Genomic DNA, 10137 nt, shown 5'->3' with positions numbered 1-10137 from the left:
TACACTAGGAGTTGGACAACCTCTGTATCAACTCCCTGAAAGCTTTCTATTGTATTTGATTGCTTTGTCTTTAAAAGTCAGCAGGGGAGTTTTTCATATGAAGTTGTGGTCCTACTAAGTTATTTTCAAACTGGTATCAATTAGAGAAACAGCATCTTTGGACACTTCCTGTGGCCGGAGTATAGATGGTAGTTGCTAAGTGGTTAAACTTATATGTGTCCTCAGTCTAAGCTTACTTTTGTCTTAATGCAAATCTGTGTAGTGTAAATGCCACAGCAACTTTATTCTGAGGCTTCAATGAATTTACTCCTTCAGTGCGACGGGGTGTAACCTTTGGCAGACGGGCACCTACAGATGTATTAATATAGTGTAATAAATTATTCTTATGGCACCCTATCACTGCATGGTGCGCCCTGATTGTGTGCTCTTGACAATTGTGAATGCACAACTGACCCCAATACAAAATCTCGCGTGAAAAGGAAACGCGAGATCACAGCGTAGGGAGGGCTGCATGGGGAATAGGAGAGACAAAACAAAAGCCACACATTTCAGCCAACAGGCGCTGGTCGCTTTTATTTTTTTTGTAAACCAAAACAAATTTGATTAATTATTCATATCTATTTTCTGTTTAACGGCAATATTATAAAAGTTTTGCATCATGCCTAGTAGCACGTCTTTGCTGGAGACGGACGAGGGAGAGTCCGAGGTCCCACCGCCGCTAGTGCACGCTTTCGCCGGTATGGGCCTTGACGAACACCACGGCACCCAGAGCCAAACCCCCGAACAAGGAGACGAAAGCCTTTCCTTTCACCACCTCCACCAACTGCCCCCGGTTTCTCACTTCAACCTCCTCGGTACGGTGCTAGACTTGAAGCCCCTGCCTCTGCACCGGCCGCCCTCCGGAGATGAAGTGAACACAGCGACGCTGCCCGAGGACGAAGAGCCGGAGGTTGTTGCCGCCGTCGACTCCCCGGGTTGCACCGGCAGCTCGTTGCTAGCGCAGGCCCACCGCCACCAACATCTCCCGCCGGGGCCGAGCGGCTCCGTGATGCCGTCCAGGATGGACCCGCCGCACGTCGAGACGGTGTTATTGTACAACGGGGACGAGCAGGATGAGCAGGTCGGCGGCAGCGCCCTACCACCGGCTAGCAGCATGGCTATGCTGCCGTCCGGCGTGTACGGGGAGCCGGGATACGAGGCCGAGCCGTCGCTGTTGAGTCGGCGAAAGAGCGTCAACACGACCGAGTGTGTGGCCGTGCCGAGCTCCGAGCACGTCGCGGAGATTGTGGGCAGACAGGGTGAGTCGTTGTCTGTCGGATCTTTTTGGTTGGATTCATGAGCTAAAGTTGCTAATGGGAGTTGGGATGAAACTTGGTGGGAGATTGCTAGGGCAGCGGTAAAGTAAGCAAGATAAAATGTGATAACAGGGCAGAAGATAATCATGCGATTGTGACATTACGTTTAGAAAACGAACAATTATGATAAAACACGTTGCTAAATTGTACCTTATTTTAGGAGAAGTAACGTTAGCTAATTGGTAACTTATTGTTGTCACTCGTAGTCGCGTTAACCCGCTATTTTACACAGGCTGATCGTTTTGATAAGTTACAGTATTTTGTTATGAGGCATCTGACTGTTTATGTATAGTTTACACATAAAATTATCTGTAATTAAACCAAACTACCATTTAGCAACTTCAGCCACAATAGTTAACGTTAGCTTGAATCCAGCTAGCTTAGCACTCCTAACTGGGTCAACGCCACCCTCGCCCAACACCCTCAAACAAAAGTTTACATCACAAGTTTTATGCCAACCAGCGGACCCCTCTGTGCTGTCTAGCTTTCAGACATCGTTCATGTGAGGATGTTTCGCTTGTGCTTGGATGACAGCGAGCACGGTTTCGCTCAGCCGTGCCTTGTCGTGCTGAACCGGGCTCGGCTTTGTCTCGGGGAACATGAAGAGCGGTGTGGTGGTCACCATTGCTTTGCCACATCAGCTGTAGGTTATAGTTAGCTCCGTGACATGCCCAAGACGTCTGAGCTCATCTAAACGCGACTGGCTTTTCTTAAGATATATCCTCTGCCTTTGTGATCTTGTGCATGAACTTTATGTAAGTTAATGCTGTGGGGTTGGGAGAGTGTTATTATGTAGCGTTTCAGACCAGTTGGGGGAGGGTGCACAGACTGCAGTGTTGACAACAACAGGAAATGGCTCTGGTAATGATGTTGGACTCTCAACCACAGCTGAAAGGAATATTTAATTTATAAGCAATGCAACTTTTAAATGGCATCAGCTACTGGAAACTTAAATTGCATGTGCAATTATCTTTTATTAGTTCAACTTGATGATATTGAGTATCGGGGTTAAATATTATGTGTGCTTAATGTGGTAAATTTAAAAGAAGAAATAATCAGATTTTCCCTTGCATTTCCTTGTATCTCTTTCGCTTGCCTCCAACAGGCTGTAAGATTAAGGCGCTTCGAGCCAAGACCAACACCTACATTAAGACACCAGTGAGGGGCGAGCAGCCTGTCTTTGTTGTGACAGGGCGCAAAGAAGATGTGGCTATGGCTAAGAGGGAGATCCTGTCTGCGGCTGAGCACTTCTCTCTCATCAGAGCCTCTCGAAATAAGACGGGTCCTCTGTCTGCTGTAACCGGTCCAGGGACACCCACTCTACCTGGACAGACAACCATTCAGGTCAGCGAGCATGTGATTATGAATCACAGTGTCGTTCAGTGTAAAGACACGATGCAGACATTCTTATGAAGTGAATCACATTAAGAGCAGTGTATATTACCATCCAGACACATTTGTTGTTGTTGTTTTTTTTTTTTTTTTTTTATAAAGGATGACTCTGTTTTATGTTCTTGGTTGTGTTTACCATTGAAAGTATATATGTAGTTACCCTGTGTCATTTCCAACCTACAGGTGCGGGTACCCTATCGTGTTGTTGGACTGGTTGTTGGTCCCAAAGGTGGGTCTTTAATTCATTCTGTATTCAGATACATTTTGTTTGCTCGACTTCCTGTGATAAATAGTCTTCACAAGATTTCTGCTTTGAAATTTAATATTGTTTTTTGGCATGAATGGAAAAACAACTAGCTCGTACAATGCTAGCAAACACAAGTATGGACAGGTGTATGCCAACATACACCAAAGCAGTCAAATTGTAATTAAATAGAAGTTATTAGATCTGATTTACACAATGGAAGGAGCAGTATGAGTATTTACAATTAGATAATATATTTTAAATGTGAGGAGTGGGGTATAGGAAAAGTAAACTCCCAAAAATTGATTTTGTTCATACTTATTTTTTTTATTATGAAAGTAATGCAGTGCTTTCTTCTAATGAATGAGCCACAATAGTGTACTATGCCATACATGAGAGCTTTTTGTTTCTTTCTGAGCATTTAAAGAAAATGATGAAATGTCTAATAGATGACCTACTGTGTCCTGTTATCATAGCATCTCAAAGAATTTTAATATGTTCAGCTCTTCCCCAGAGGGTTACGTTTTGCTCTCACCGAGTCTTTAACCCATTGCCCTGTTGACATTACCACCTCAGTGTCAGAAGGCCCTGGGGTTGATTTGTAAATTGCACTGCAGCGGTTCTCAACCATGTGAGAGGAGGGAGGGGGGGGGGGGGGGCAACAAGTCTGAAAATGGTAAAGAAATGCTGTGCCACACAAAGCAAGAGGCCGTGTGGAATTTTAATGAGCCCTGTTCAGTGTTTACAAGCATTAATATAAGGTGTGTCTGATACTTGCCCATTAACTGTGGCACATTCATTTGATTTGTGAATGGATTTGTTTCTGTGCTTCTGTTTTAAATGGTTACCATTGAGCCATATGTCAAAGGGAAATGCTACACATCCATTCTTGTAATACATAATGTTGACTTTTGAAAAGATTCCTACAGTAGACTGAAACTCATCGTGTTATGGTTGGCCAGTATGTGCTGTTGCCAGCTGAGTCACCAGGATAGCCTGCAGTTCAGGACTATAATTATTGCACAGCTGTTTCTTCTGATTTCATCGTCGGATTTTATTGCAAGGAAAAACAACTATTTTGTCAACTTGTACTTAGCAAAATAGCCCAACCTGTAGTTCTTTCTGATGTTCTCCAGCTAATGTACTCTACCACTATTGACACTTAACTATTCTTTTCTTCTTGACACTTAGCTATTCTTTTCTCTTATTCCGTGTGCCATTTGTTTATGCTCAGACATATCTTTTTCAGGAATGGTCACACACATCCTGTGCCAACCAAATTTTAATGGTGCATCCTTGACATTGATGTAGCCATGTGACTAGAGCAGTTATTTAAACTCAGTGTTAAAGTGATTTGTTGCTTAAGTATAAGGATCTTGGCGTGGTCATGTCTTTCAGGGGCAACCATCAAACGCATTCAGCAACAAACCCACACCTACATCGTGACGCCAAGTCGAGACAAAGAGCCTGTTTTCGAGGTCACCGGGATGCCAGAGAACGTGGACCGGGCGAGAGAGGAGATAGAGGCACACATTGCCCTCCGCACTGGAACCTGTGGAGGTATTGAGGCTCCAGGTGTGGACAACAATGACTTTCAATTCAACGGGACAGATGTCAGCTTTGAGAGCTCTGCAACACCAGTTGGGTTGGCGAAGGCTGCGTGGCTTCACGCAGGTGCATCATCACCAGGTGGTAGTGGCAGCTTGCTGCCAATGAGCATCAATGGTACTAAGCGAATCAATAGCAATATTAACACAGCTGTCAGAATGTCTTCCACCTACCGCAACGACAGCTCCAGTTCCCTTGGCAGCGGCTCCAGCTCAGCTGATTCTTTCTACGGCAGCGGGAATGGTAATCGGATGGCAGATTTCAGCCCGACCTGCACGTTTAATGCCAATGCTAACAACAACAACAACATAAATGCCGGTAGTACAACTTTATGGTTTGGCGAGAGTCTTCTTCCTGTGGGGTCCGAGGAGCTGGTCAGCCTGGGAAGTGGAGGCCCCTCCTCAGGATTTGACCCGTTAACCATCTCCACTGCCCAAGCCCCGCACCCTGCTGCACAGCCACACATCTGGAGCCCCTTTGTGGACCACCAGCCCCTTCAGGCCCTCGATGTGCTTCAGTCTCAGGTTGGTGAAATTCAAACAGGAGTACACTGTTCCAGCCCAAAGTTAAAAGCAGTTTAGGTGGGGGTTTCTGTCTCAGTTATTAATGTGATTAATTACACAATGAAGGTCCCTTTAAATATTCATTGTGACAAGAAACATTTGTTTTGTGTCATAAACAAGATGTTTTAAGCTAATGTTATATTTCTTGTGATCGTAGTCATCTAACAACTGTTGTCATCAATGTCTCCAGACTAGTCAGCCTGGGACGCCCCGGCTCTCCCCAACCTTCCCTGGGACAGAAGCCTTGGAGCACCCTCAGGCCCAGCGTGTTCACCGAGGGCCTTTTGGCTCAGCTGGGACCCTTGATGCCCACAGGTTCCCCTCTTATGGCTCGGCCTTCTCCTCCTCCAGTGAAAGCACCGCCTCCTCCTCTTCCCCTCCTGAATCTTCCCTCTCCTATCGACCAGGAGTTGGATCAGCAGCAGGGAGAGGACAGGAGATATGTATCCACTGTATGGATAACCAGGTGATCGCTGCCTTGGTTCCCTGTGGCCATAACCTCTTCTGTCTCGATTGTGCCACCCAGATATGCCAGGGTCCAGAAGCTGTGTGCCCTGTGTGCCTGTCCCCGGTCACACAGGCCATTCAGCTCCGTAACATGTGATTTTATTCCATTGACCTTGATGGCAGATGAGGGATCGGCCTCCCCAACACTTCCAACTCATAAAATGTGGGGGGGGGGATTACAAAACTGGCCCCAAATCAGTGTCTAGTTGTGTCCTCACCCAGGTTTTGTCCAAACTGGTGTTGACAAAGGTGAGGAAGAATAGGTGAATAAGGAATTATCTGTATTCAAGACATGGGTTAGGGTCTTCAGCCCGTTCTCATGCCTGCTATTGTGAAGTCTTCTTCTTGATTGATTGATCAATGGGAGGGCCAAAAGCCCTCTATGTAGCATCAGGTGGGGTGGGATATATATATAGATATATATAGATATATATTTTTTTTCATCATGATTTTTGATTTACATTCTCTTCTCCCTGAAACATCTAGTTATCAGTTTTTGCCTACCTATATTTTATTATTTTTTTAAATATTCTTTGAACTCTATTAGAACTCTATGTTGAACTCCATTAGATACATAATGTTGGCTTTTTGGGTCAAATCTACATCTCAAAAGTTTTGTTTTTTTTTTACTTTTGCTGCTACAGTTGTTTTTATGTGCTTAATTATGGCCCAGCCCCTTCGCCTCTCAATTATTGTGCTCATGACAGGAAACTGAAGAAAAAGAGGAGGTGAGCATGTTTACATATAGTGAGTCCCACATATGAATATGTATACATTAATAGTATTCTCCTTGTTACTACAGCATTTGAATGCCTATCACAGTAAACTGGATATGTACACATGCTACATTGTCCTGGCAAATGCCACTCTGTCCCAGATCATTTGCATAATTTAACTACTTAAAACAGGATATGATGTTTACATGCTCAAGATCATAAATCAGAATTTTTATTATTACTGATATTAGCACCATATTGATACACATGCAAACACACCCACAGAGTTTTTAAACCAAGTGGGTCAAACCCATACCTGCAAAGTTGTCACTCCCCAGTGGCAACCTCTTGTTGCCACAGGTTTCTTTCTCTCCCAGACTGGAACCAACAAGTGGGTAACTCCTTTTTGTAGAGGACCAGGATGTTGCACCACTTCAGTTTTGCCACGTTGCTTTCAATTTCTACTTAAAAAATGTTTACTGTAAACTTGTGCCTAATTCCGTTCTGAGTAAACAAAAAGAAACAACTGGTTCAGCAGACACAGTGTTGCTCTGTCTTAAAATAAACTCGTGGCCTTTTTGGGAAACCTGTAATTAACTGACAACACTATCTACAAATCCAGATCTTGGCTCGAAAGAACACAAGCTGACAGACTGAAGTCTTAATGTATCTGTTCAATCTCTTAAACGCATCTTGGTGGAACAAAGATTATATCACTGGGATGTTTCCTTTGCTTCCTATTTTTTTGAGCCTTTTAGAAGTATTTACCACCTACTGCTTTATCTTTTTAACACTGAACACTCCCGTTTTCATTCTTTTTTCCCTGTTATTGTTTTTTTTTTTCATTTTTGCCTTTTTAAAAAAAAGTGGTTTGGGAAACCATGTGCTGGGTCTCAGCCAGAAAGATATGCACAGCTTGTACCTATGGTAACATTCCTCCTCCCCTGTATTGCAGTTGCTTTTGCAGATGGTATAAGTATAGCTAATTAATGCTTGATCCTCACCTGGGAGCCAAAAGAGCTGATATTGTATGAAACGATACTATGAAGACAAATGTAACCTGGCACAAATCCCTGTACTGTACAGACAGGCTGTGGACTTCAGCCATCTCAATAGGATCCTTTTCTTCACTTGAATGTTCTGTCACTCGGACTGCTCCACCCTGTGGCCATCTCACCACAGCCATTTCGTGTACTTGTTAGTAAGCAGTCAGCAAAATAATTCCATTGGGATACACAGTTGAGATGGTGACACCCCACCCCCCCCGCGAATCGCTTAACTCTTTTATTTAGTCCCATATTTTGTTTACCAGGCCTATGCAAAAATCAACTGTATGGTAACTACTGGAGGAAGCACTAGATTAATTAAACACGTGGGTTTTATTTATGGAGCCTAAACAATCTTGGACTTAAACTAGTAGTCAGACATATCCCTTCAGTTTTTTCAACAACATTTCAGTTGGGGTTAACCTTCATTACCTGCTTTAATGCACTGATGAGATGTTTCAATGGTACACCCTTTGCTTCTTGTGTTTCATCAGCTTCTTTGCTATTGCCCTGTGCCCAACCAAGCACAACCTTCCCCACATCCAATCACACTATTGACTGGCTGAGACACCAAACACTCGGATTTTTGTTTTTCTCCCCTTACACGCGTGCATCTGTCCACTCCTCTTCCTGAAAAGTGAAGAAAAGGTACAAATTGGTGGAAATCATCTCAAAACTTAGCTTTAAACACCAGTGTTTTTTCTAGACTTTGTTTTGCAGGATTGACTGAGTTAATGGACATTTCAAAGGGGAAGTAGCTGGAATGATTTCATCTTGGACTGTGCTGACACTACATAAGGTCAATACTATTGCTTTACTGTGTGGACTTTGGAGCGCAGTTCCTCTAGCATTCCAGCTGTAAACAGTATTTGGGAGTTATTTCATCGCTTAGCTGTTTCCTAAATGTCTTCTCCTACATGGACGATTGAGCTTTCTTGGGGAAATGGAACCAAATGAGTCCCAAAAGTGCAAAAAACCCATCTGCTTCTGCTCCTTCTGGTCTTCTATCCGTCCTTTTATTTGACTTCTCTCAGCTCTACAAAGGGTCGATCTCTCTTTGCTCTCTTTCTCTCTGAGGGAATGCAATACTCTGTCAGCCCTCAGTTTGACATGAACCTATTGACATTTTTGTGTATGTATTATATAATATTACTGTTAATGACTGATAAATATACAGAACTTATTTTTATTTTGTTACATTTCATATATATACATAAATATATCTATATTAAAATGTTTACAGTAAGATTTTTTTAATTTTTTTTTTTTTTTTTTTTTTTTTTTTACTTTTCTCTGAGCGATTAAGTGAAGAGTTGGAAATCCAGAAACGTTGCAGGAGAGTGTCAATGCTATCTGCTTGTAGTCTAGTTATTAGTTTACAGTATTGATGATAATAGTATTGATAGCCGCAGTTTAATCTAGTGGAAAATGGAATGTGCATCGCGAGCATGTCTTCATAACGTACCGCCAATGTAAAACATCACACTGCAACTGTAAAAAGGCCAAGGATTCAAGCTGCCTGTCACGTCTGTACGCCACCAAATTAAGAACGGTATACTGTAAAATGTATCTTAGTTTATCTATGTATAAATACATATATTGTTAAGCTGTACCAACAGTTCAAAGTATTTGCTAATTTTACTACACTTTTGTTATGTATATGTGGGGGGAGTCTTATGGCATATAAATTCTTCAAATTGAGTCAGGAGTTTAAAAGCAGACTATATTTTATAATGGCCTTTTAAGTTATTGCGGCCAAAGCACTGATATTATATATTTGCTGTAAAGAGAATTTAAGAGTTTTATTTTTCTGATATTAAAGTTACTTAATAAAGACTTTCATTTAAAGCCACGTCAGACTACTGTGATTCATTATCGAGTGTTTTAAAATCTGTGCTCGTACATCTTCCATATTCTACAGGGTTGTCATGTTATGATTTGCAACACGAGAATTTCCTCTCACTTGTTTGGACATGTTTGACTAATAAAAACCAACTCCATTCTTCGGAGCCATACATGAGCCTGTGAGAGCCCTGTTTGTATGACTTGCACATTCATCTGCAAGTCATACAAACGACAATAATTTGTGATGCTGCCACCATTTGGATCTGTTTGTAAACAGTGCTTGAAAAATGCTTTTGTGAAATGGGCCCCTGGTTCCAACTGTGTGTTTTTTGTTTTTTTTTTTTCTTCTCCATACTTCCTGCCACAAGAAAAAGTCCCTGTAGCCTGTATGCTTTGAATTACTGGGTTTATGTTCGCAGTACAGAATGGTTTTAAATGACACAAGGTACAGTGCTCACTATGCTGTGGTTAGGATTGAAATACTTTCACCTCCTGATTGGAGAAGGAAAAACACCGGTGTCACTAATAATGGCTCCACTGTCAGCCCTCAAACTGAAGCAGTAAATGAAGGTCAGCCATCATCAATATTACTTACACCTGTATGTTTCCTACTGTGACAAGTGTGCATTTACAGTTTGAGAAGATTTGACTTAGACTAATGAAACTATTAAACCCCTTGGATTGGCTGCAGTGTCATGAAACTTTTATTCTAACCTATGAAAAGTTGACTTGAGATTCGTGACTACGTTATAAAATATGCTTTGCCTCAGATTAAGCTACTCAGCAGTACGTAAAGTAGTTACATATAGTGCAACCGGTTTGTAACTGCTAATTTTAAAACAATGACAGGGACTATTTTTC

The 10137-nt window shown here is 42.3% G+C and overlaps 1 protein-coding gene across 2 annotated transcripts in view; it reads left to right on the top strand.

The window, feature by feature from the left end:
* Nucleotides 1-480: 480 nt before the first annotated feature.
* The window catches only part of LOC139624209 (RNA-binding protein MEX3B-like), a 222134-nt gene continuing 212477 nt past the window's right edge, over nt 481-10137 (top strand). Inside the window, exons 1-5 of one of the 2 annotated variants that reach the window (XR_011691635.1) lie at nt 481-1298; nt 2461-2699; nt 2931-2976; nt 4390-5123; nt 5353-7254. Coding sequence is in view for 1 of the 2 variants with exons in the window: in XM_071483137.1 (XP_071339238.1) it covers nt 659-1298; nt 2461-2699; nt 2931-2976; nt 4390-5123; nt 5353-5766 (2073 nt within the window). In the remaining variant the exon portion in view is untranslated. Of the gene's footprint in view, nt 1299-2460; nt 2700-2930; nt 2977-4389; nt 5124-5352; nt 9284-10137 lie in introns of those variants that run through there. The other variant, XM_071483137.1, reaches the window with a different exon arrangement.

The sequence above is a fragment of the Trachinotus anak genome, unplaced genomic scaffold (genome assembly GCF_046630095.1).
Source record: "Trachinotus anak isolate AG129_WGS33_773 ecotype Australia unplaced genomic scaffold, CSIRO_AGI_Tana_v1 ptg000008l, whole genome shotgun sequence".
In the NCBI taxonomy this organism is placed as follows: domain Eukaryota; kingdom Metazoa; phylum Chordata; class Actinopteri; order Carangiformes; family Carangidae; genus Trachinotus; species Trachinotus anak.
This window is presented reverse-complemented; position numbering and strand designations above follow the sequence as displayed.